Raw genomic sequence first — 27,232 nt, forward strand, 5'->3', positions numbered from 1 at the left:
TTTCAAAAGATTCACTAGTTTGAAAGAAGAAGGTTAGAGAGTGTTGAACATGTAAAAACAAAATTACAGTAATGGTACCATTCTTTTAAGACCAAGTACATATCTAGAAAGCACATAAAATAATACGGTTCTTTATCATCTAAATGTTTCTTTCTCATGAACCAGATAACTTTTTTTATTTGCAGTACTCCTTCATGAGCCTTTGTGCCATTCTCATACTTTAACTTGTTCAAAACAGTCCAAGCAAAGCAATTTAAAATTGTTTTTAAATATTTCAGGCATAAAGACAAAAGCAGACATGAAGTTTACAACAAGGGGGGATGTGAGAAACTCTGTTGACACAGTTCTTGATGCTGCCTCTCCAGGAACCTGCCCAAATGGGCTAGCAAAATAAAACATTAAAACCGAACACTACAAGATAGTAAGTAAAATTTGAAAGCGCAGAATATTTTGCACAAGGAAAGCCACCCCAGGTGCCAATTAAACAAATTCTGAACAAAGGATAGGCAAGAAAAAGGCACATTTGGTTATGTTGCTTGCTTATTCTGAAAATATTTCAATGTTTAAAATTTTGATTTTTTTTCCAGAGGAGGAAAAAAACTGAAGAATAATAATGGAAGCCTTTGGCTGGAGAAAGTTTCAGGAGATGACGTGCACAGAGCACGCTGTCAACCAGGGTGCAGACTTAGCTAAGACTGTTTCCCCAGAACTCCAGCTAGACATTCTGTTTCTCTCTCTCCCCTTTCCTGCACCATCTCTATCTCTTCCTTTCCTTCAAAATGATGGATTAGAATATTTATTTTCATTGGCAAAATATATCATTCCCTTTTTTGCAAAATGTGAAAATGGCATGCAAATCATATAGAATCGTGTACAGTTGTTAAAATCATATATACAATAAAAGCTTTGTTATTCTGCATTTGGTGATTATCCACAGCGCATTTGATTACCCAGTTCTCAATTCAAGGACAATTGCCCAAAGGACAACCTCTCAGTCCACCTGTCCAAGGGCACCTGTGCCCCACTTCTGCCTATCAAGGTGGCTAGCTTGATACTTCTAGCCATCACTAGACTTCTTAACCTGCCTCCTGTGTGAGTTCTGCCTCCACGAATTTATAAGAACCGTTTTTTATACCCTGTTTTTCTCCATCTTTAAGGAGTCTTAGAGCAGTTCACAAATGCCTTCCCCTCCCCACAACAGATCCCTTGTGAGGAAGGTGGGGCTGAGAGAGTTTTGAGAGAACTGTGGCTGGCCCAAGGTTACCCAGCAGGCTTCAGGTGGAGGAGTGGAAAACTGAACATCAATTTCTCCAGATTAGAGTCCACTGCTCTTAACCGCTGCACCAATCTGACTCCAAAGTTGGTGTTTAGAACAGTCTCCTAAGTTGATTTTTGGTTGTATATATAGTGGTAAATTTTCCTTTTTACAAAGGTAAAGGTTATTTTCAAGACAGTCAGCAGCTGACAGCTAATCACAGTCACTAAATTAATAAAGGATGCAGCGAGAGAAACAGATAGAGAAGACAGAGGCAGAAAAGGAGGACCCAGCAAAATAAGAGAACCTTCCTAAAAGTAGCAAGCTGATGGGAAGAAATTGGGAGGGTTGAGGAGTCACCCTGGGTCTGATCAGCAGATGGGCCGTGGCACAGCTCCAGGTATGCCAGCAAGGAGGCGGGAAGTGCCAGCTCAAAGAGATATGGAACTCGGTGTGTTCACATGGTGATGAAAGGCATTGGCAGGGATGCTGGCAGAAGATGGCGCCTCAGGGAACTGGTGAGGAAGTTAATATTGCAAAGGGCACAGGCTAAGAACTGCAGGCAATGAATTGAAGGGAAGCTGAAGGACAGTTTCATAAGCTGGGATTGCTACTGTTCAACCCATTTAGCTCATTTACAGATACACACACACAAAAATAAAACATCCAGAAGAGTCACGGGGATAAAGCCTAGCAATACACTTCCAGTGCATCGTTAAACTGCATGTAGAATACATAATTTATATTACGTTCCATTTGGGTCAGCCTACTGCACTGTCACAATGTAGTTTCTGCTTTGATCAGAAAGCGCTAATCCAAAAATATTTTTTTTTTGCTTTATTTGCTGAAGTGACTGTTTTTAATACTTCCCCCCCCTTAACACTGGGGTCCTTTTGGATCTCAAAACCTTTTCTGCATGTTTGCATCCATTACTATAAATGGATGTGAATCTATGTTTTGGGTGTGGAAGCTGGACTAAGAAGAAGACAGAGGAACAAAGTAGATGCCTTTGAAATGAGGCATTGGAAGAGCGTTTTATGGATGTTGAGGACCACCAAAAAGGCACATCGTTGGGTTCTAGATCAAATCAAGCCTGAACTCTCACTGGAAGTTAAAATGGCTACATTGAAGCTGTCATAATGAGAAGGTCACATAGTGAGAAGAGCTACTGGAAAAGACTAGAATGCTAGGAAAGGTTGAAAACAACAGGAAAAGAGGAAAGCCCAGAACGAGAAGGACTGATTCTGTAAAGGAAGCCACGGCCCTCAGTTTGCAAGATTTTGAGCAAGGCTGTTACCAATAGAACATTTTGGAGGATACTGATTCATAGGGTCACTATAAGTCAGAAGCGACTTCACAGCACTTAAGAACATAAGAAAGAGCCTGCTGGATCAGACCAGAGTCCATCTAGTCCAGCACTCTGTTACTCGCAGTGGCCCACCAGGTGCCTTTGGGAGCTGACACGCAGGATGTGAAAGCAATGGCCTTCTGCTGCTGCTGCTCCCGACCCCCTGGTCTGCTAAGGCATTTGCAATCTCAGATCAAGGAGGATCAAGATTGGTAGCCATAGATCGACTTCTCCTCCATAAATCTGTCCAAGCCCCGTTTAAAGCTATCCAGGTTAGTGGCCATCACCACCTCCTGTGGCAGCATATTCCAAACACCACTCACGTGTTGCGTGAAGAAGTGTTTCCTTTTATTAGTCCTAATTCTTCCCCCCAGCATTTTCAATGTATGCCCCCTGGTTCTAGTATTGTGAGAAAGAGAGAAAAAAAATCTCTGCTGACCTTTTCTACCCTATGCATAATTTTAAAGACTTCAATCATATCCCCCCTCATATCTCCACTTAACACACACCCACACGATAAAACCATAACTCTTGAGTGTATGTCAAATATGTCCTCAAAAGGAATTACAGAAAACAAAAACAAAGATCCCAGCACTTGGGACCGAACTGGGAGCCAGCTAACCCTCACATTGTGTGATTAGATTGATTTGTGCCAGAGTGAAAGGTAGAGGGGACCACTTCCTGAATCAAGATCTTTGCATCTTGTCTAACAACCTCAACTAAACATTCTGTTGAGAGAGGAGCCACAGCTCACCAGTAGCAGATTCTCAATTTCTGACGCACTTTGCGCTAAGCCGAGCACAGCAGGGACTGAGGTGGGTGGCATTAACTATGATGCTGCAGGATCCTGGAAAAGATGGCAGGTAGCTCAGAGCTCTGCCAATTCACAGGAGCTGGAAGCTGTCACAAGATGAAAAGAGGGATTTTGCTAGTTAACCTAAGATGGGAAGTGCTTGCCTGCCTTCTGCTGGTTAGAGAAGGAAATCTACTGGCTGCAGAGTGGTGTTCAAACAAAATGTTGGATGCGTCACAGTTTCACATTAGATTGCCTTTATTCCATTCATAGAAGGCAGCATTTTTAAAAACTTTCTGCTCTTGAAAGAAGAACATGCACACGTAGTGTGAGAATCAAGGAGTCTAGCTTCCAGCAGTACACACTTGCCAACATAATCCTTCAAAACAGCTCCTGTGCCTATAAGCTGGGCATGAGAGATTCACAATACTCATTTAAAACATGCAAAATTCCCCTTTATCTGCACTCTATTACGACTGCTTAAAACAGCAGATAATTCAACATGAATAACTCACAACTGCACTGCTAAGTGCGGAGAAAGAACTTTCCTTGAACCATTTGGCAGCCCCACAACTGCCCCTCGTAAGCAGTCTTACAGCCTCACTCCTACAGTCGCTCACCTTTTGTGGATAGCCATTTGCCGATGCTGCTTCTCTGTCCTTGTCATGATCTTGCCCTTCACAGAGCGAGCCAGGAAGCTCTCTTCAATCCCCACCAGCTCCGCCACTCTTCTCATCGAGGCCGGCAGCTTCTCCCACAGGCAGAAAAATTGGTACCAGTCAATTTTGGCCCAGTCTTCATATACTGGAGTGACCTTAATTGAAAAAGTAATAACAAATTAAAATGATAACAGTATCCATTTTGAAATTTCCTGCATTTTCAAACAAGAGATTTTTCACAGCTTGGTCCTTTCCGAGGAGCAGAGAGGGGCTGGGGAGCAATGGAAGAGCCTCTGCTCTTCCAGGTTCATTCCTCGGCATCTCCAGTTAAAAAAGGAACAGGCAGTAGGTGATGTAAAAAACCACTGCTAGGCCCCTTCCGCACATGCAGAATAATGCACATTCTATCCACTTTCAAAATTGTTTGCAAGTGGATTTTGCTATGCCGCACAGTAAAATCCAGCTGCAAAGTGCATTGAAAGTGGATTGAAAGTGCGTTATTCTCCATGGGTGGCCCTAGAGACCCTGGAGAGGAGCTGCCAGTCATCACACATAATACTAAACTTGATGGATCAAAAGTCTGGATTCACTATAAGACTGGTTCCTGTGTTGAGGTGAACAGGCGTCCATGACCGCTACAGTCGCTTGCTATGGGGGTAACACTAAAGGAATGAGAAAGCTGGTGTTGAAACTAAGAGTACACACCTGACTTGACAAACAAACAGTTTTACAAGCTCGCAAGCGTCTTCCCCTTGTTGAAGTACTGCAATGGACGGTGCCCCGTCTTTAAAAAGCGAAGCATATTTTAAAATTCCAGAGGAAAAGAGACCCAAAGAAAGGGCAGCTGTGTCGCGGACAATAGCCAATGCTGTTGAGCCGCGGAGCTCTGTGTGTAAATTAGAAGGGTGAAGCTGAGCTGTTTTGAATGCTCTTAGCTTAAAAAAATATCAAAAGGTGGGAGGCACATTTTCTGAACAAATTTAAAAAAGGCTTACTTCTATTGTATTCTTGGAAGGATCCTTCTTCCCGGGACTGACCAATATACTACCGTGTTTCCCCGAAAATAAGACAGTGTCTTATATTAGTTTTTGCTCCCAAAGATGCGCTATGTCTTATTTTCAGGGGATGTCTTATTTTTCTGTGTTCTGTTCGTCGGGCATCCTTCCAAACAAAAACTTTGCTACGTCTTACTTTTGGGGGATGCCTTATATTTCGCCCTTCAGCAAAACCTCTACTACGTCTTATTTTCCAGGGATGTCTTATATTCGGGGAAACAGGGTATTCCATGCAAAATTCTGATTTTGTATTGTTGAAGGCTTTCATGGCCGGAATTAACTGGCTGTTGTGGGTTTCTGGGCTGTGTGTCCGTGGTCTGGTAGCTTTTGCCCCTAATGTTTCACCCACATCTAGGGCAGGAATTTTCAGAGGGATGTCATGGTAGGATACGAGGTGGTTTGCCATTGCCCTCCCCAGTCATCTACACTTTACCCCCAGCGAGCTGAGTACTTGTTTTGCTGGCTGTGGGTGGATGGATGGAAGGCAGAGTCAGCCTTGAACCAGCCACCTAGAACCGACTTCCACTGAGATCATACTTGGAAAGATCATACACTTTCCAAGCAGGCCTACAGAGATTGCTCGTTGCTGGAGTTCAGGGGGCTGGTTGCAAGCAGAGCTTTGACTGCAGTACAGAAGCAGACACTCTGCACCTTGGGACTCACACCACATGTGTGTATGAGGTATAAAGGCAAAGTTTTCCTGGCTACTAAATAGCAGTTAAATTCAGGTATTTAAAAAAAAACCATAATTATTCTGGAGTATCGATTATCAGGAACAGTGGCATAGTGGTTAAGAGCAGGTGTAGTCTAATCTGGAGGAACCGGGTTTGATTCCCCACTCTGCCGCTTGAGCTGTGGAGGTTTATCTGGGGAATTCAGATTAGCCTGTGCACTCCAACACATGCCAGCTGGGTGACCTTGGGCTAGTCACAGCTCTACGGAGCTCTCTCAGCCCCACCTACCTCACAGGGGGGAAGGGGAAGGAGTTTGTAAGCCCCTTTGAGTCTCCTTACAGGAGAGAAGGGGGAGGGGAATAACTCCAATTCTTCTTCTTCTTCTTTGAAGGGTCTCAGACATACAGCTCCAGAGGTTACAAACATCTGAAGAGCTTACCAGGTAGAGACTGTGCAGATCGCTTTCCAAAACAAAACTCTTCATTGCTCTCTGGAGATCGGCAAAGATTTCCAGGGCTGCGATTGGGGAGAAGGAGGAAAAGAGGGTGGCAGACCCAAGATGTGTTGGACAATACGTTTCTGTTGAGAAAGGAAGAGTCTTTTAACACTACAGGCAAATAAAATTATTTCAGTCATCATTTGAGAATGTGTTTGAAGAAGAAACTTGTTGGATCAGGGTGCCCTAGAAAATTTCTTCTTCAAAGTAAGACAAATTTTCAAACTCACAAACAGCACCTTTTGATGTTAATGATATAATATCTAGAAATACATTCCAGACACATTTCAGATATTGTGCTTAAATGAAAAATAAAGGAAAAGGTTAATTAAATTGTATGTGGACTTGCATAGCCTAGAACAGGGTAAGGGAACCTGCGGCTCGAGAGCCGCATGCGGCTCTTCTGCCCTTGCACTGTGGCTCCATGAGCCGAGCCGCCAGCTTCATCCTTGCCCGCCCTGCAGGCAGCAGGGCGGGCGCACCAATTGCCCGCAGCCGGCTGGGCAGCGCCGCGGGTTTCACCTCTCGCCCGCCTTGTTCGAGTAGGGCAGGCGATTTCCCGACGGCCGGCAAGGCCGAGCCGCTGGCCCCATCCTTGCCTGCCCTGGAGACAGAAGGGCGGGTGCATCCATGCGCTTCTCAGAATGAGTGGAGTAAAAGGTTAAAAAACCCAATATATACTGTGTTATCTTTATTTTAAATGTCAAAAATTATTTGCGGCTCCAAGTGTTTTCTTTTCCCATGGAAAACGGGTCCAAATGGCTCTTTGAGTGTTAAAGGTTCCCTACCCCTGGCCTAGAAGAAGCTGATTTTCTAGTTAAGGAGCTTGCTTTAAATATCGTTGGTTTTTCTTCTAAAACTTTTATGCGTATATACACAAGTCAGGCAAAGACAGCAGCTCCTCTTCTAATGACAGAAAAAATTCAAAAGACAGAAGAATTCTGCTTAGTTCCACGAAAAAGTCTATTGTGCAATTTAACACAACACGTGCGGGAGAGGTTGAACAAAATGTAAACTGGTGTCACTGATGTGCAGGTAACACATGGGCTTTCTTCCTTTTCCCTCAAAATCCAGGCGAGGTGGTGGATCCCCTAGCCGTTAAGTCTGGAGCCAAGAATGGACTGGATGAAGGAGAACAAACTTAACCTAGGAATTTGCGTTCAGATTTATTTACTGCATTTACACCAGGGGTGGCCAACCTATGGTGCTCCAGATGTCCATGGACTACAATTCCCATCAGCCCCTGCCAGCCTGGCCAATTGGGAATTGTACTGCATGGACATCTGGAGCACCATAGGTTGGCCACCCCTGCTTTAGAGATAGGCCAGGCTCACAGAGAGTGACAGGTCCAACATTACTTGGTCAACTTCGTGGTTGAGTGGGAATTTGAACCCAAGCTTCACCACTGCAAATCTGATACTTTAACCACTATACCACACTGCCTGTCCAGAATTGTCAATTCATGCAAGATCAGGAATGGGATTTTCCATGGGAACCACATCCTCAAAAACTATCTGTCACCAATTCTAAGGCTTGGTTGACGTGGTATTTCGTTAAGACTGCCAACACTTCCCTTACACCAGGGGTGGCCAACCTATGGTGCTCCAGATGTTCATGGACAACAATTGGCCACGCTGGCAGGGGCTGATGGGAATTGTGTTCCATGACCATATGGAGCAACACAGGTTTGCCACCCCTAATTTACACCTTGCCTTTCTCTCCAGCGGGGAACCAAAACAGCTTGCTTTGTTCTCCTCTGCTCCATTTTATCCTCACAACAACCCTGTGAGGTAGGTTAAACTGAGAGAGCATGACTGGCCCAGGGTCACCTACAGAGATTCCATGGCAGAGTGGGGATTTGAATCTAGGTCTCCCACATACTAGTACAACACACCAAACACTACATCACCCTGGGTGTGATGATAGGAGGGTCTGCTCCTCTGCTCTGGACAGGTCACCCCTTCCCTTGAAGTACTGTGCCTGTAGTGGTGGAGTTCTCTTGGATGCAGTTTGGGTGGCTGAGACTGAATTTCACTGGCTTTGGATTGTTCAGCAGCTACACGCCTCTGCAAGAACTTAGACACGGTGATGCATGCTTTAGTAACTCCTGCTTCAGATTCCCACGGTGTGCTCAACACGGAACAGCCATTTAAGAGCATTAAGGATCCACACCAGGTCCCAAAAATGGTGATCGGCTGGTCATGCCGAACATATCTGTGCTTAAGCCAGATGGGACATCATTTGGGACTAGGGTATCTTAAGGAATACCTTCTCTTCCATCCTTGGGAGATGTCAGAAGGCCTCCTCTTCCAAACACCTCCACCTTCTCAGGCTTCCAGGCATAATGGGAAGAAATAATGCCTTTGTCCGGGCGCAGCCCTGTCCCCAGCGCCCGGACTCAGCACAGCAGGCAGGGCAAGGGCTGGCAAAGGGAGAGACAGCAGGATAACAGCAGACAGAGTAAAAGCCAGCAGAGTGAGTGTTGGCAGGGAGGGGCCCCTCACAGCTGAACCGGCTGTGAGAGAGAGTGATGAGCTGCAGCTGGGCCAAGAGGAGGAGTAGATAAAAGGAGAAGGGAAATGGGCCTCTGGAGCTGCTGCTGCAGCAGGGACTGGGGACGGCGTGGGCAGAGGAAGGGAGTGGTAGAGAGGCAAGGAGCTTAGAAGGGACTGCTGCCCAGCGCTGTGGGGAAACAGGCTGGTGAACCCCGGGCTTCACACCAGCTGCACACCCACCCCACCCCTGTGAAGCATAACAGGGTGGGGCAAGGAAGCCGGAGAAGGGGAGAAGCAATCAGAGGACTCTCTTCTGTGAGGCAACAGAAAGAGGGAGAGGAAGAGGGGTCAGGCAAGCCGGTGGCTCTGGCAAACAGCGCCGGGACCCCAGGCCAGGGTACGGGAGGAGGGTACAAGGCGTGGCCTAACGCAAGGTGCCCTGTGGGCAAGACTGTTCCTTGGCCCTCAGGGCCAAGCTAATGTAACATCGTCTGGGGAGTCCAACCCCCAGGTCAGGGAAGGTGGGTCGGTACAGCCACCTGCGGGGCCGGGGCAACTAGGGGAAACGCCACAGCCTTTTAGGTGGTGGCAGCTGTTTTTGGCATTCACTTTCCAAGCAGGCCAACCGAGATTGCTCGTTGCTGGAGTTCAGGAGGCTGGTGAAAAACCCTGATCAGGCAGCGCTTTGTTCACCAGGATCAAGAGGTACTGCAGTCACAAGAAGAAACCTTGTCTTTTGAAGTGTCTGCCGCGGCAGCAGGCCCCTCACTATTTGGTACTTCAAGCCCCAGCGGGAAAGTGAGGCTGACAATAAGGGTGAATTTTCCTGATTTCAGATCCTGATAATGGCCCAAGAATGGAGCAGTGCACACAGGTGGAAGCATCCTATCCATGTACAGGTGGCACCTCAGAATCACGGTTGGCCCAGTTCCGACACCAAAGGACTTTATTGCAGTCTACTACCTGTAAGAAGGCTACCTGTCAAAGAGCTGTACTTGGCATCAGCAGAGATAGTTATACTTGTTGCTCCACATTTAAATATTTAAAGAGAAAAATACGCAACCCAAATCAGCACTCACATTTACCTTTGCCTGCATCAGAGAATAAAACCTGGATGAATTCATTCTCCAGCAGCCATTTCACACAAGCATCAATGGCCCCGTGGCAAATTTTCTCCCGGTCCTTCCCACTGTCCGGATGGTTATCTTTGAGACTAGCACCAAGGAGCGTACAGGAAGCATATGTCTTGATACTTTCTGGAGAACTAGCCACTCCGCTGACTATGATCTGTCAGAATAAGAGTTTAAATTAGCATGTTTGTTAAAAAGCCATAAGGATGCATCCCATTCTTCTCTTCAAGATTGCACAAACAGGCTGGTAAGCACTGAACTTACACATTCTGTTCAAACAATCTCAATCTGCATTTTGGCTGATGAATTTTGTACCAGTTAAAAGTTTCTGAGCCACCTTCAAGGGAAGCCCCACATTAAGGGTATCACAGTAATCCAGTCTGGATGTGGTGGAGGGGGAATGAATAAGTTGCCCTCTGAATTGTATATGCTTCATTTTATATATGTTTTGCTTTGGGAACAGGGAAGCACTAACGATCTGACGACGAAGAAGAGTTTTGATTTATATCCTGCCTTTCCCTTCTCGAGGCAGCTTACAAACTTCTTTCCCTTCCTCTCCCCACAACACACACCTTGTGATATAGGTGGGGCTGAGACAGTTCTGAGACGACTGTGACTACCCCAAGGTCACCCAGCAGGCTTCACGTGGAGGTGCAGAAAACAAATCCAGTTCACCGGATAAGAGTCTGCTGCTCATGTGGAGGCATGGGGAATCAAACCTGGTTTGCCAGACTAGAGTCCACTGCTCTAAACCACAACACCACACTGGTCAAAGAAACCCATATTAAAAAAGAGTGCCGTACCTCCAGGATTGCTCGTATCATACTGGATGTAACCTCTTCTCCCTCCTGCTTGAGCAAAGAGCTACGGATTGGCTTGAGGCAGCCCTGAAGCAACGCAACCCCTTTCGTCTTCTCTGAAGGTTTGCACACCAGAACGCTCTCACCTGTTATCAAAGTTCATGGTTTTCAACCAAAGAGAGGAAATACTGTGCCTCAAATTAACAAGCAGCATGTGCGAAGGCCCTCGTTTTAAATGCCCCAGTCGCTCCGTTACCAATCAAATCCATGCTAGAAAGAATCAAAAGGACGTGTCAGGCCAAGAGGCTCCTTCAAGCAAGACCATCGCTTCAGCACACGAGGCCTCCCGAGGCTGAAAGTGGTTTTGCTTGGCACACCTCTGTGTCTGCCATCTGCAGCCTGCTGACATTCGGTTGGAGGAACAGAACAATACACTGTTCTCATAGGCCAGATTAATGGCAACGCTCCCGCCGACCTACCACTAGGAGGTAGAGGCATCCTTTGGTCCAGAGTAACAGTTCCCCACTATAGCTGGACCTGGAATTCATTACGCTCCAAAAAGAATCAGAGCAGGGATGCTGGGCAACTGACAAACATCGTTAAAATGTTCACGACCGCTTTTTGTGGAAAAGGGCAGCCTGCTTTTAAGCACCTCGTGGAGCAGTAAAGGTAGGCGTTGAATCACGTGTTCCTTGCAAGACAGGAAGTCACCTGTCGGGTTGAAGAGCAAATGCTCTCTGCTTGGCAATTCTCTCCAAAGAGTTTCTGCTTTCCTAGTTCAAGTTCCTTGGTCTAACTTTGTCTGTCAGACATGTGCTCTCTTTGAACAAGAGCACAGCAAATACACTAGTGGCAAAGGCTGGGCTCAGGAATCAAACTGCCACTGAGACTGTTGCATCAGCTGTAGGGAGCAGAAGATGCTCTTAAAGCCGCTGGGTGGCTTCTGGGAGACATGAGACTCTGCAGTCTGCTAAGAAGAAGAAGAAGAGTTTGGATTTATATCCCCCCTTTCTCTCCTGCAGGAGACTCAATGGGGCTTACAATCTCCTTGCCCTTCCCCCCTCACAACAAACACCCTGTGAGGTAGGTGGGGCTGAGAGAGCTCCGAGAAGCTGTGACTAGCCCCAGGTCACCCAGCTGGCGTGTGTTGGAGTGCACAGGCTAATCTGAATTCCCCAGATACGCCTCCACAGCTCAGGCGGCAGAGCTGGGAATCAAACTCGGTTCCTCCAGATTAAATACACGAGCTCTTAACCTCCCACGCCACTGCTGCTCTCTTTCTGTAAACGGCGTGATTATTTCTGGCACTTGTCAGTGTACTTATAAATTAACGCTCTACACATCTGACCCGTAAACTGACCAAGACTGTTCTGACCAGACAGAAGTGAAGCCCAGTGGGAATAAACAATCACTGCTGACTTTTGAGCAGAAACAAGTTCCAAAGGAAGTTTTCAGCAGGGCTGCAAAAAATGGTTAGAGAATGCAGTTTTAGCATTTACAACTCTGGCAGCCTTTCAGCTTTCTGTCACTATTGAAAAAGCTTACTAAAATTAAGTGCTTTTTTTGGCCATCCAGTCACAGCTGACTTAGAGCCACCCTGCATGATGCTCAGAGGTCATTTTGCCATTTCTTGCCTCCATGCCACGATCCTGGTATTCTTTGGAGGTTCCACATCCAAATGCTAACCAGGGCCAACCCTGCTTAGCTTCTGAGATCTGACTATTCCGGGGCTATCCTGAGTAGATATCTCCCCCAAGGAATATGCTTAATCTGAAATGAACACTGTGTCAAATTATGAGGAGAGGCTGCAGCGTTTGTGACTCTTTAGTTTGGAGAGGAGATGTCTGAGAGGGGATATGATTGAAGTCTATAAAATTATGCATGGGGTTCCCAGTTCGGTCCCAAGTGCTGGGATCTTTGTTTTTGTTTTCTGTAATTCCTCTTGACGATATATTTGACATACACTCAAGAGTTATGGTTTTATTGCGTGGGTCTGTGTTAAGTGGGGATATGAGGATATGAGGGGGGATATGATTGAAGTCTATAAAATTATGCATTGGGTAGACAATGTCAACACAGAGACATTTTTCTCTCTTTCTCACAATACTAGAACCAGGGGGGCATCCATTGAAAATGCTGGGGGGAAGAATTAGGACTAATAAAAGGAAACATTTCTTCACGCAACACGTGATTGGTGTTTGGAATATGCTGCCACAGGAGGTGGTGATGGCCACTAACCTGGATAGCTTTAAAAGGGGCTTGGACAGATTTATGGAGGAGAAGTCGATCTCTGGCTACCAATCTTGATCCTCCTTGATCTGAGATTGCAAATGCCTCAGAAGACCAGGTGCTCGGGAGCAGCAGAAGCAGCTGCAGAAGGCCATTGCTTTCACACCCTGCATGTGAGCTCCCAAAGATATCTGGTGGACCACTTCGAGTAGCAGAGTGCTGGACTAGATGGACTCTGGTCTGATTAAGCAGACTATTTATTATGTTCTTATTGCCTGAACATTTCACTTATCACATATGGATTGTGGGTGCTTGAGGGCAACCTTTTTGAAATTCCTAGCACTGCGGCATACCTACTGCTCTCTTGCACATTTTTGACTCTTCAGGACCGCAGGTGAAGGTTGTGGCATAAACATTGGGCCTTTCCCCACTCTCGTCGTTCCCCTCTATGCCGCGTGCTGCTCTCAGCGCACAGCATCCCAGGCGTGCACCCGGCAGTCCCCACGACCCCGCGCTCTGCGCGGGGCCATCAAAAGGCGCCGTTATGAAGAGCGCCTGGGATGCTGCGCGCTGAGGGGCGCGACAGCAGCAGCTTCGGGGTGGCTGCGCTGTCGCCGCCCCTCTCAGAGGGGAGTGCCGAGGGACCCCGCGCTACTCTCCTCGAGTAGCGCGGGGCTTAAGGTAAGTGGGGAAAGGCCCATTGTTTATTTAACAACTTTCTAGGTCATTTCACACGTTGGAGGAAGTGGGACATGGCCCATGATTGTTTATGCCACGATAAGCCAGTCAGTTGTAAAATTCTTGCTGGATTTGGTTATTGACAGTTTACACGACACTGTCCCAGTTTCTCATTTTACTCACCGACTATGTCTACACCTTTCCTTCCAGCTCTCCCAGACATCTGTTTGTAAGTTAAGACATCCAGTAACCTGCCGCCAAACAGTGGAGTTCGGATAATTACCCGGCGGGCAGGCAGGTTCACCCCAGAAGAAAGCGTAGAGGTTGCTGCTAAGACTCGCAGCACTCCTTGACGAAACGCTACTTCAATGATGTCTCGTTCATCAAAAGTAAGACCTGAGATGTGAGAATTAAAATGCAGTCTTCAAACTTTGGCAATGTCAACATTGAAAAGAACCTAGTGCAGTGGTGGCGAACCTACGGCACAGGTGCCAGAGGTGGCACTCAGAGCCCTCACGGTGGCCACGCACAGAGCCCCCCCCCCCCCCCACATCTAGGCTGGCCTGGGCCACTGAGCTCGATTATTAGCATTAAACCTAAGACCTAGTTTGGGGAAGCAGTGTAGGTAACCATGTTAAGCGCTGTTAAACCCCACTGATTTTCATGTGAAGAACTAAAGTGCAATCCTTTACCTGGGAGTAAGCTCTGTTGCTGGCAATGGGGCTTGCTTCTGAGTAAACCCTCCTAGGGTCGTGATTCACCCGTTGGAAGAGTTGCACGGTTGCTTCAAAGCAAAGCCACCAACTATCACCAATCTTACTCCCGAGTAACTCACGCCTCGGAGCCAACCATTTTTTTCTAAACTAAAACCTCAGTATTCAGGTTAAATTGCTGCGTTGGCACTTTGTGATAAATAAGTGGGTTTTGGGTTGCAATTTGGGCACTCGGTCTCGAAAAGGTTCGCTATCACTGACCTAGTGAGACTGCACAAGCCAAGGATATTTGGATCAAAGCCACAGGCTCACATTCTAGATCAGTAATGAATGTATTTATCTTATTGGATTTGTTACTCTGCCCTTTCCCGGCCAAAGCCAGGCTCAGGGAGGCTTATATATATATTTTAAATATGTCAATCATCATAAAATCCAGTAACAATTAAAATGAGTACAAATATGAATACAGATACAAAAACTTCAGATGTTGATCAGCTGGGGATCTACAGCAGACCCCAACACAGCCTAGGATAGGGGTCTGCAACCTGTGGCTCTCCAGATGTTCATGGACTACAATTCCCATCATTCCCTGCCAGCATGGCTGATGGAAGTTGTAGTCCATGAACATCTGGAGAGCCACAGGTTGCAGACCCCTGGCCTAGGATCTACCCAACCCTGTCCCATCCTACTTCAAATCACTATTTGGATGGGGGAGGGGAATAAGTGCCAGGGGGTCAGCAAGATGGATTAGACTCATGGCTGCCTCAACCAAAGGCCTGGTGGGACACAGAATAATTTCCTGGATAATTCGACAAATGTATGAAACGAGAATCACAGCATTTGTTTCCACTTCCGGACATTCTTGCTGGAAAATACAGCAGACCAAATTGTGGAAAACCACATTAAGATGGCTGAAAAATGAATAATCATGAGTTATTTTAAGAATTTAAGAATAGAAAAAGAGCCCTGCTGGATCAGATCCAGCATCTCGATGCACACAGGGGCCAACCGGTTACTCTGGAGCCACAACAACAGGGCATCGAGGCCCTGTGTTAAAGACTCCTAACTAGTCACTGCTTTAGTGAAAACAATTCCACTTGTAAGTTGTTTTTCCTCTGCTCCTAAAAGCTTTTTTCTAGCTGTTTGGCTAAATTTTCCTGCTGTCAAACTGTTCTCCATTCATAGGAATGCCAGGCCGACTGCTCACTGCCTTCTCTGAAAACTGCCACATCTGAAGGGATATAGACATTTCTCAATATGTAGCACCAGGTCCACAATGACTGCCTGCAGACTGATGGGTGGAAGCGCGTGGGGCAGTTATCCCTGAGAGTCATGGCAGGCTCCAGTGCGACGCCCCAAACGTACCTGCATGATGAAAAGCGACTCCCCATTTTATAGTCTGCTGAAGCACAGAGTCCAGGCCAGAAGGGGAACGTTTCAGCTGGCCCATCAACTGCTCTATCCCTTGAGTGTCCAGAGCAACCGGAGACAGACTGGAGGTTTTCTGAAGGCCTTTAAAAGAAAAAAGAGACGTGTTTCTCATTGTGACGCAGCTTCTTCCAAAGCCCCTTGCCCTCCCTGTCTCCTTTCTCTTACTGACATTCCTGATGGATTCTGAAGAACTCCCTGGCGATGATGTCGGCCAACTTCTCGCACCAGTTCTTCGATGGGCAGAACACAAGGACGGAATGGCCATCCTGAACGGTCTCGTAACACAAGCTCACCACGTGGTCCTCGTCTCCCTAAAATGAAGCAGACAATTGTAGTTCATGAACATCTGGAGGGCCAGAATTGGACACCCCTGATTTAAATGGAAATAACCTGCCCCTGGGATCTTTCGCATGCCGTGGAGATGCTCTGTCACTATATTTCCCAGTTTGTCCAGAAGTGCTAGAAAAAAGCATCATCATAAAAATGCCTTTGACATAAACACAAATGGTGGAAAAACAGCATAATACAGCCATCAAGCACCTAACAGTATCCCTAATACAGATCTGGCCAGAAGCAGACCATCAAATAACTTAAAAGATAACATTAAAAAAAAATCTGGATAAAAAGAGGTTTTTTGGCCTGGTAGGTGCCAGGTGAGCCTCATGGGGAAAAGGCTCAGCTTCTGAAAACTGTTGAGATTGGGGTAGCCACAGCCATCTAGGTCAGGACCCTATAGTTCTGCACTTGATGAAAACAAAACATTGTAGGAACCAACAAACAAGCATTTGTGCACACGTTCCACTGTAGCCACTATTTCACATTGGCTCATATAAAACATTTAATGTTTGCTGAGACACCCATGAGTTTGCTAAGGTTTTCAGAAAAACAGTGATATCTTGAATTTTATGGTGTTGCTGGATTACCTTCACATGTGGGAGAGGCTGGATTTCTCTCACTGTTTTCATTGAGGAGTCATAAACTTTGCTGCCAATTTTCAACTGCTCCATAAGCGGCACAGGACGGAAATCTGTGCGGTACAGATCGGCATCTAACCAGGATGCCAGGAGATCCAGATTAGGAAGGGTAGCGCTCATGCCTACAATCTGTATCCTGTCTGAAAGCAGTTTGTGTTTCTGTCTACAAGGCAAACATATACAAAATGTGAATTGCGACCAACACCAATTAGCTGTATCATGGAATAATCAAATTGCAGAACACGATATGATAGTGAGTGTTGGTTTAAGTGATTTTGAAGGGGGATCAGACAAACTGAGAGAAGCTTGGCCTGCCCATGGCTATTAGCCATGACAGCTAAATGGACTATTAGATTCTGGAGTCACTGCTGGGAAGGTGGCTACCTTCAATTGCCAGGTGTATCTGGCTGGCTGCCACCACTGTTGGAAACAGGATACTGGATGAGATGAACCCTTTGACTGATCCCTCTTGTATAATCTTAGGAGTTGTTTCTTCTCACTTAGGAGTCAAAGCTGCTTTCTGGTGCCCAACCAAGTAATGGTCCAGCATCCACACCAAACTGTGCCAGTGGAAAGACAGAGCACACCCAGGAGAAACACAAGCCCCTTGCCATTTCAGACAGAGGTAAGAGAAGCTGCGACAAGGCGGCTAAAATTGATTGCAGTGCGTGGCTAGGTCACAGCCAGCGGATATTGCTGGGCAGCAGGGGCAGGGATTTGGGCCTGTGATGGATGTTTGGGTACCAACCAGACCCACAATCGTATGCTGGAGAAACTAGTAACCAAATCCACAATTCAGGACTAGAGATCAACACTCTTTCTCAGAATCTACAGCCTGTGAAGGGTTTCTCACATGTGGTCATGTAACTGAAGAGAAAATTGCATGCAGCCAAGGGCCAGTCTGCATGCAGAGGAAGGGAGGCAAGGCTGACAGACAGTTCTCTAATGGAACTAAATGAAACAGCAATTACAGAGAGAGACATCTTCTTTCACGACTGAAGGACTTTCTCAAACATTTTAACCAGAGGTCAACCACCACCACTCCTACAATTTTTAAAAGCTGGCTTTGTTTGCCTTGTCTACTCACTTGTCTTTCGTCTGCTCGGTCAAAAAGCGAACTTTTGTCAACAGGAGTTCCAGTAAATACCCTCTCTGAGAATCTCCCAACATATGCAACTCATCCACAACCACGATTCCTAGTAAAGAAAAATGTTAAATCACAATTATCACGTTTATCGGTGCTCCATACAACCCTGTCATTCGGCCCTCCTCTGGGCTAGCCAACATTCCAACCAAGGCTGACATCGGGAGTTTGAAGAAACAGAATGCTTAGAAGTCAACACTTGGACATGCTTTGCAGGGAAGAAAAGCTGCAGAAGTTTCATCAGTTTTGTGTGAAGGTGGGATACTGGATTGAGGGGCGCATCATTCACTCAATGGCAAAGTGTATGTTCTGTGGACAAAAGGTTCCCTATTTATTTCCTTGCACGTCCAGTTTAAAAGAAAAGTTCTAACATAATTGTTCTGTGCTTCTGAGAACTGATGTAATATTGCTATTGTTCCTTATAAGGATGTTCAGATATATTCTGTCTGAACAGGCAGAAAATGCTGTCACATTTTTACTTGATCATTTATGACGCTATTAATATTTCTTCTTTAATACTGAGAATTTCTTTGCATATATACATTAATAGTTAAAAATACATACAAGACTGTAGTTAAAATCAATTAAGACATCCAAATGATTGATAGTTAAAGCTGTTTCTATCCAGTATATCAGTTAATGTTAGTTCCTTTTCACCAATAAGATGCTGAATGCAGAGCCATACTATACTCAATTATGATATAGATTATATTTGATTTTAATGATATAAGAGTATGTGGTTGTTACAATTAATTTCAATGATGAAAACTGTCATGACAGCTACGTTTGCTTGTTACTAATTTATTTTTTCTTTCTCCGTATCTTTTCTATTGGAAAAATAGTAAAACCTATTTTTTAAAAAGAAAAGAAAATGCTATCCCTAATCTTCAGTGGATGGATGACAACCCCAAAACTGCCCATGTGTGAATATATGTGTTAGGCTGGGGCAAGAGGATTCAAAAGTGCTGCTCCATCTTTGAAAAGTTAATTGTTGCGATGAACGGGGCTCTGGTGACCATTCATGCTTTTAAAAGTCACAGGAATATGACACGCTTTTACCATGGAGTAGACAGCTGTTTGTATAGAACAGTGATGGCGAACCTTTTTAAGACCGAGTGCCCAAATTGCAACCCAAACCCCAGTTATTTATCGCAAAGTGCCAACCCGGCATTTTAACCTGAATGCTGAGGTTTTAGTTTAGAAAAAAACGGTTGGCTCTCTCTTCCTCCGCCCCACCCGCTCGAGCAGGGGCCAGCCTGCTGCAGCCTCCAGCAAGTCCTGCGTGTACCACTCTGTGCCTCTCTAGCATCTCTGCATCCTCTGCGCCACCGCCCCCCCCCCCCCAGGCAGCAGCCACCCAGAGCACAGGCACCAGGCCCGCCAGCCGAGTCCTCCCTGCTCACCGCGGTGCGCGGACGTTGTGCTCAGTGGCCCAGGCCAGTCTAGATGTGTGTGTGTGTGTGTGGGGGGGTGATTTTCCACCCCCACATGATGAACTCTGTGTGTGTGTGCCCACAGAGAGGGCTCCGAGTGCCACCTCTGGCACCCATGCCATAGGTTCACCATTACTGGTATAGAAGGATTCAGCAGGCAGATCATGTCCCTTTTGCTCTTTTCCCTAATTCCAACTGTTCCAGCTACTTACCCAGTAAGTCGATCATGTTCTCTTCTATCAGTCTGTTGATCAGACTATTGGCTCTCTCAATAGTACAGACAGCAACATCCAGGGCAGAGAAACCGACAGCTGGGGAAACGTTGCCTATGTAGCCTTCCACTCGGACACCAGCTTCCTGGAAGAGAGCCTGTTCACCAGAGACACAATACATATTATTTCATAGGCTGGGAGTGTGCTTTGGGCAGCACATGAGAAGCACTGAAACAGCTTCTGACATGTCAGCAGGCCGGTCTCTTTTCCGGGTTGATCAATAATTGCCCGCAAAGGAACAGGAAGTCAAGCTTTGCTGAAGCTTGTCCACTACCTCCTTTAGGCTAGAAGTGACTGGCATAGTTATGTGTGGGCAGATGGGCTTGTAATTTTTGTATCCTCATTTGCAAGGCTGAAATAGTCCATGCTGACTTCTTGGAACATCTTTGCAAAAGCCAACTCACGTGTCCTTACTGTCTGGCTCCCTGAAAACATTTGGCTGCTATCTTTCCCTTGTTTTATCTCTCAGGCCCCTTCTGCACATGCAAAATAATGCGTTTTCAAACCACTTGCACAACTGTTTGCAAGTGGATTTTGCCATTCAGCACAGCTTCAAAGAGCACTGAAAGCAGTTTGAAAGTGCATTATTGTGCATGTGCGGAATGAGCCTTAGTTTCTCTCACAACCTGCCTGGAAAAAAATTAACAGGAAGTATTGCTCATACTTTTGCTTCCTTATGCCTGTTGTTTTTTTTCCTGACCAATTAGATTCCTTCAGATCTTTTTATGGAAACATGCACAACTCAGTTTTTATAAACATCACCATGCTGGAAGAGACCAGGAGGCTACAATCAGACTAAAAGCATGACCAACCAAGGAAGTCAAAGAATGGTGTAGGCACAAGTAGAAACAGGAGTCACTCCACCTACTGCATCATTGTCTATATGATATCCATTCTATATGATATCCATAAATCCATTCCGCTAGACCTTTCCTCTGGTACCAGGAGGATTTCCCTGAGAGTCTCTTACAATAGAGACAGGCTGTTTGTCCCGGATTCTCCATCCTGTTGACCTACTATACCATGTATGGCTTGCTAATTTCAGAGCGATACATATTCCAGAATTTAAGCATCGCTTCGGAGCTACCATGTAGGGCTGCACCAAGAAGGGTAGTGAAGGTGTGGTGATCCCATTTTTAACCTACAACCACCCTGGGAGCATCTTGTCATGCAGTAAACTTCACAGCTAAGTGCCAAAGCTTGCAGGCATCTCCGAAGAGTTACACTATCCCAAGGAACAAGAGGCCGTAAGGGTCTTTTCTTCCTCATCTGTGACATAATTCCCAACCACTGCAAGAGATGGCTTTCTACCTGTATACTGGAAACGTCACCTTTAGGCCTCTCCCCCAAACCAGAATTCTCTCTAATTTACATGATAACATGCATGGCTCATGCATGAAAAGGTCCTTCGCTCTTCTCATAAGGTACATGATTGACACTTGTTCCATCCTGTGTGGAAAACTCTCTCAGTGTTTACTTTATTGAACTCTTGCTTTCCTTGTGACCTCTCTCATCATCACTTATGTGAGAGCCATCTATTTATTTATTTAAAAGGTAAAGGTAATGTTCTGTGCAAGCACTGGGTCATCAGTGACCCATGGGGTGATGTCTCATCACGACATTTACTAGGTAGAGTATGTTTACAGGGTGGTTTGCCATTGCCTTTCCCAGTCATCTACACTTTACCCCCAATAAGCTGGGTAGTCATTTTATTGACCCTGGAAGGATGAAACCTTGAGCTGGCTGCTTGAAACAGTCTTGAGTCGGGACTTAACTCAGAGTTTTACTGCAGTACTGCAGCTTACCACTCTGTGCTATGAGGGTGTAGTGGTTAAGAGGAGGTTAAGAGCAGGTGGATTCTAATCTGGAGCACTGGGTTTGATTCCCTACTCCTCCACTTGAGTGGCGGAGGCTTATCTGGTGAACAAGATGTGTTTCCGCACTCCTACATTCCTGCTGGGCGACCTTGGGCTAGTCACAGTTCTTTGGAACTCTCTCAGCCGCACCTACCTCACAAGGTGTCTGTTGTGGGGAGAGGAAGGAAAAGGAGCTTGAAAGCTACCTTGAATCTCCTTACAGGAGAGAAAGGCAGGGTATAAATCAAAACTCTTCTTCTTCTACATCCCACTTTTCTCCAAGGTGGCTTCCATAATTCTTCTCTCCTTCATTTTATCTTCACAACAGCCCTGTGAGGTAGGTTAGGCTGAGAGTATGTGACTGGCCCACTGTCACCCAGTCAGCTTCCATGGCAGAGTGGAGAATCGAACTTGGTATTCCCAGACCTCAGTCACACACTCCACCCACTGCACCACACGGACTGTCGGAGAACCACAGCTGAAGTATGATTCCAGCCTTCTCTTTGCTCTGCTCCTCCCTCCCTTCCCCCTTCTTCTGAAATGTTCTGCATAAAAACGAGAAAAAATATTTTTATTTTCTTATTGCACCTAAAGAAAGGAATTCTGCCTCTCCAAAACTCATGCTGGAATATATGCTGTAGGTCTACAAGGTGCCACAGGACCTGGGTTTTGATGTAACACGGCTGACCAGACAAAGCTGAAATAAGCCCTCAAAGCTCCCGCCCCCACAGTTTTCATCTGAAGACTTTTGGCTGAAATCCTTGCTTTTAACTGGTGCCCATCAACCCTTAAATTAGGACTAACATGTCACAGGACTCAAGAATTCAGGACAATCACGCTGAGTCCACCACACTGCTGTGAAAAAAAGAGGCCTCTCCCAAAACTGGCTCAACAACGCCTTGGCAAATTTTTCAGGAAGGAACTAAATTTTGGAAAGACAGCTTTCATAATTCAACCCTCAATAAAGGATTTCCAGAGCACACCGGAGAAAGGAGGAGAAGTTATGGAGAAAAGGGGATGGCGAGAAAGCTTCTCCTGTACCTGGCACAACTGTATGGTCCAACAAGGTAGGAAAGGGGAACCCACTTGATTTGTTTTGACACTCTGAGCTACAACTTGGTTTTATTTACTAAGATGCTTACCTGCAGGTAAAATTTCTTCTCTTTGGCCACAGAGACAAAAGGTAGGATGAACAGAGCCTTTTTGCGAGTTTCTAGCACTCTCTTCAAGATGAGTAATTCAGCTACGAGAGTCTTCCCAGCACTTGTAGGAGCTAAAAGTCATTGTAAGGAAAACATTAGTTTGTAGGAGAAAAAATCAGTAGCTGGAGGCAAACATCCACCCTGGATTTTTTTTTTCAAATTAAGAAAATACTTTTTAAAATTACAGACCTCATAACGTATTTTTAATCCTTTCTCCAGCATTCCGTTATTTTTGTGCTAAACAGAGGTACCTAAATCAAACAATATCCAAACATTTCTGGTAACCCTACACATTTTATTAACTGTAGCTCTCAAATACAGAGGTATTCAATTTCAGACATTTCAGGTCAGTTTCAAAACAGCTATTTGAGATTTCTCTTCCAGTTTACACTATTCCAGTGGTGGCGAACCTTTGGCACTCCAGATGTTATGGACTACAATTCCCATCAGCCCCCTGCCAGCATGGCCAATTGGCCATGCTGGAAGGGGCTGATGGGAATTGTAGTCCATAACATCTGGAGTGCCAAAGGTTCGCCACCACGGCACTATTCCAATCATTTGTAAATAAACACCACCTTTAAACAAAGGGAGCCAGTCTGAGGGTGTATTTTTCCTCTCTTTTTTCTAACTGTTTACAGCAGGAGTCCACAATCTTTTTGACCCTGCATGTCAGTGGGTGATATACATTGGGGACCCCTGGCTTATAGACTGCTATTTTCACCATGATCGGCACGACAGAAGGACAAACTTAAAGGCATTTTTGAGGAGTTCTCTGGTTGTTTGGACTCAGACTGCAGGGAGGTTCCAAAAATACATTCTGCATTTAGGATCAACAGTATAATTGTTAGTTTAAACAAAAGCTTCCTTGAGATAATTTTAATCACATTCAGTGGAACTGGTATGAGAGACAACGTTTTGGGCATATTCAGAAGGAACACTGATTTGAAAATTGATGGAGTAGATATAGAAGTTTTCCCTGAAAAGCACTGTTAACTTTGGCATTACTCTCTCTAAGCTACCCAGAAATAGTAGAAGGAGGACAGCTGTTCTAGGGGAGAGCTGTCCTGGGTTCTAATCAACACATACATGCACCGTAAGTTATTCTGTTAGCCGTATCGGCATGAAACTTCCTGGGAGATGTACCAAAGGGGTTCACCAGGAGTGTGCTGGGAATTCTACATTTGCAGCACCCTGTGATATACATTTTTTGCACTTAATTTTCAGGGACGCAAGGGCTTCATTTTAAAAGAATCTCTAGGAGCGCTGAACACAGAACTGCCAGTGTTAAGGCACATGTCACATGACCTACTTGTCTGACACGGTGGGAAAAATTGTGTACAGCGATACCTAAAGCAAAACAGATGAGAATCCAAGAGGCAATACGAGAATGTGTCATTTTATTAGCCACTCTCATACCTGAGTAAACCAAGTTTTTTCCCTCGAGGGCCTGTCCAACCATTAGGCACTCTGCTTGCCACTGGAACATACGCTCTACTCCCAAGCAATGGTATTTCTCCAAGACTGCTTTGGGAAGCCCCCAGCTTGCTAACAGTAGTTTATCAGCTTGGTCATCAGGTATATTCATGTGCAGACCTTGGCCTAAGAGGATAAGAAAACCCAGCACCAGATTAGCCGTCCAACTACAGTGATCTGGAAATGTATAACATGCACTGTTGTAATAATGGAGTCTTGTGACATCATGAAAATAATGGTGTCTTGTGATAGAATGGAGTCTGGTGACGTCATGAACATTTTATATGACATCAATTCTTGTCGGTATCCAATATATGAGGTGTAGTTTTTTTTTGTCAGTGAACACACACATAAGAAGAAAAGGATGAGGTGGAAAACAACGACCCTGTAATATTTCTGCAGTGCAGCGTGATGGCTATACATTACTTCCGTCAAAGCTCTACTCCACAACCTAGGTTTGATCCCAATAAAGAAGTTAGTGTAACCGGGTAGCCAGCTCAAGGTTGGCTCAATACTGAGGTTAAATGAATACCCAGCTAGATGACAAGTGAAGGCTAACAGCAAACCATTTTGTAAACGTAGTCTGCCTAGTAAACACTGACATCACCCCATGGATCAGTAATGCACAGGGGACTCCATTTATTTTTTTTAATCTTTGCAGATGGAAGTTGATTTCAGGTAGCAAGTTTAAGGTTGACTTAGCCTTCCATCCCTCTGAGGTCAGTAAAATGAGTACCCAGTTCTGGGGAAGTCAACGGCAAATTGCCCCGTAAACAAAGTCTGCCTAAATAAACGTCCAATATGACATCAACGTCCAATATGACGTCACCCCATGGATTGTTAATGGCCTGATGCTTGCACAGGAGACTACCTTTACCTTTAATCAGAGGTGGGATCCAGCAGGTTCTCACTAGTTCCCGAGAGTGAGTTACTAATTATTTGTGTGTGCCGAGAGGGGGTTACTAATGGGGTCCGCTTTCCCATCTCCATGCCCTCGCCTCCCCGAGAGGCATACTGCCTTTGAACGTGAAGGTTCCATATAGCAATTGCTACTAATAATGTAACTCCCTGAACTGGGTTAATCCCTTTCAGCTACTGCAATTCATGGATTCTCAGCCTTTCATACCTTTTATCTCACCAGTTTCTATCAAAGAACCTGTGTGTTTCACCATCGCTGTGTTCAGATTTGTGAGTTGGGGCATTTTCTATAATGTGATGATGATTTAGAAATGACCTGGTGCAAAAAAATTTTTTGCGGTTGTGGTGGGGTGGCTGCCCATGGGGGGGCATCCAACTCAGGTTTTGCCCAGGGCTCAGGTTTGCCTATGTACGCCTCTGCCCCCTTTGCTGAGGGGGGGCTGGCAAGGGAACCTGTTACTAAAATTTTCGGATCCCACCACTGTCTTTGAATATATGAATTGCAGCGTAGAAATAGGTAGAAAAAAGGTAGGTAGAAAACAGGTAGAAAAGAGGGAGAGGGGATAGCAATGACCCTGTACTATTTCAGGTAAAGGTACACAAGACAGCAACAATCCCAGAGACTACCCTATCAGTCAGCCACAACAAAAACAGACAGGAGTCAGCACTTTAAAGGACTCTGCTTCCCACTTGCCTTTAAAGCAGCGCTTCCCAACCTTTTCAACGTCGTGGTACCCTTGACCTTGCTCTTCATATCTTAGGGTACCCCTGAAGTTCGGTTGTTGTTGGTTTTTTGCATTTTTTAGGGTTTTCCGTTTTTGGCCTGTACGTTGGGGAGTGGCAAGCAGGGGGAGGGGAGGGGAAGCCACGTTGACAGACGTGTTGTTTGTTTGCCTATATTCAGCATGGATTGGGGGGATTTAAAGGGAGAGCTCCCTTTAAATCTACCCCACCACCCCCAATCCACACCGAATTTAGGCAAATAAAACAATGCTGCTTTTCAATGTTGTTTAAAGGGAGCCCATGAGGCTTCCAACCCCCCCCCCCTTTAAAATCCATTTGATTCTGGTGGGGGGTGGTGGTAGCATTGTCATGTACCCCTAGGACGTGCTCATGGCACCCCAGGGTACCACGGAACCCTGGTTGGGAATCACTGCTTTAAAGCCTCTTGCAAGAGTTGCTGTAAGTCAGATGCAACTGCACAGCACTTGCATCTGTACACACATACGGCATAGGAAAGCTTGGCTGTGTATATTAGGGCTCCTTCCGCACATGCAGAATAATGCACTTTCAAACTGCTTTCAGTGCTCTTTGAAGCTGTGCGGAATGGCAAAATCCACTTGCAAACAGTTGTGAAAGTGGTTTGAAAACGCATTATTTTGCACGTGCGGAAGGGGCCTAGGATAAATAAAGCGACTTGACTGCAGAGGCAAGGGAATGTCCACCCAGCCCCCTGACCCACATGCCCCCCACCCCATAACACTGGCTTTTGGGGGGGGGGGGGCATCATGGCCCCGCAGCCTCAGCGACAGCAACATGGCAATGACGGATTCCAAGCCACAGTGACAGTGGAGGCTTCCAGCCTCCCGCCCTAAAACGGAGACCGAGCCCACATCTGCCGGTCGCCTCGCCTGAGGGGAGACCGCCGAGCGCGGAGGACTCACCTGAGAGGCGCAGGGAGCGCTCCAGGCCCGGCGGGGGGCTCAACACGGGCCCCCTCGGCTGGACTGAAGGCTGAGGGGACGCCGCCGGGCCCGGGCCCAGGCCCGCCTTCCCGGCCGCCATCTTCCCGCGCGGGCATTCAAACGGGCAGGAAAGACGCGAGCGGCTCCTCCTCGCGGCCTCCTTCTCCTCCCTTTCCGCCTCAGGCCTCGGCTGCCGAACCCCCCTCAGCGGCGGAGGCCTTTTCTCTCCCTCATCGCCCCGGAGCCTCGCGCCACACAGGGGCGGCCTCGCTGCTGCTCGGCCCTCGCGCGGCCTCTCGCCATGATAATATTACCTCAGCGGTATAAAGTCGCATCGTCAATTAATGTACAGAAGAAGAACTGAAGAGTCACCAGAAGCTCTGATTCACATGTAGATGGTGCATAGAGGAAACGGTGGGTCGCATCCTAAGCTGGTGCAGGAAGGGTGACCAAGCTGATTATTATTATTTTTTTTGGTGTTAGCACAGACCCTAGATTCCAAACAGTCTCAATGGAAGA

The 27,232-nt window shown here is 46.1% G+C and overlaps 1 protein-coding gene across 4 annotated transcripts in view; it reads right to left on the reverse strand.

The window, feature by feature from the left end:
- The window catches only part of POLQ (DNA polymerase theta), a 62,514-nt gene extending 35,629 nt beyond the window's left edge, over positions 1-26,885 (reverse strand). For 2 of the 4 annotated variants that reach the window (XM_048504126.1, XM_048504124.1), the window contains exons 1-13: positions 26,693-26,881; positions 24,054-24,236; positions 22,578-22,708; positions 19,520-19,676; positions 17,818-17,926; positions 16,680-16,893; positions 15,926-16,067; positions 15,691-15,837; positions 13,796-14,008; positions 10,709-10,851; positions 9,861-10,062; positions 6,224-6,363; positions 4,017-4,210 (exon numbers count right to left, since the gene is read on the reverse strand). In XM_048504126.1, coding sequence (XP_048360083.1) covers positions 4,017-4,210; positions 6,224-6,363; positions 9,861-10,062; positions 10,709-10,851; positions 13,796-14,008; positions 15,691-15,837; positions 15,926-16,067; positions 16,680-16,893; positions 17,818-17,926; positions 19,520-19,676; positions 22,578-22,708; positions 24,054-24,236; positions 26,693-26,813 — 2,096 coding nt within the window. In that variant the 5' untranslated portion in view covers positions 26,814-26,881. Of the gene's footprint in view, positions 1-4,016; positions 4,211-6,223; positions 6,364-9,860; positions 10,063-10,708; positions 10,852-13,795; positions 14,009-15,690; positions 15,838-15,925; positions 16,068-16,679; positions 16,894-17,817; positions 17,927-19,519; positions 19,677-22,577; positions 22,709-24,053; positions 24,237-26,692 lie in introns of all 4 variants that reach the window. The other 2 variants (XR_007245118.1, XM_048504127.1) reach the window with 2 other exon arrangements.
- Between the last annotated feature and the right edge of the window lie 347 nt (positions 26,886-27,232).

The sequence above is a fragment of the Sphaerodactylus townsendi genome, linkage group LG07, assembly GCF_021028975.2.
Source record: "Sphaerodactylus townsendi isolate TG3544 linkage group LG07, MPM_Stown_v2.3, whole genome shotgun sequence".
In the NCBI taxonomy this organism is placed as follows: domain Eukaryota; kingdom Metazoa; phylum Chordata; class Lepidosauria; order Squamata; family Sphaerodactylidae; genus Sphaerodactylus; species Sphaerodactylus townsendi.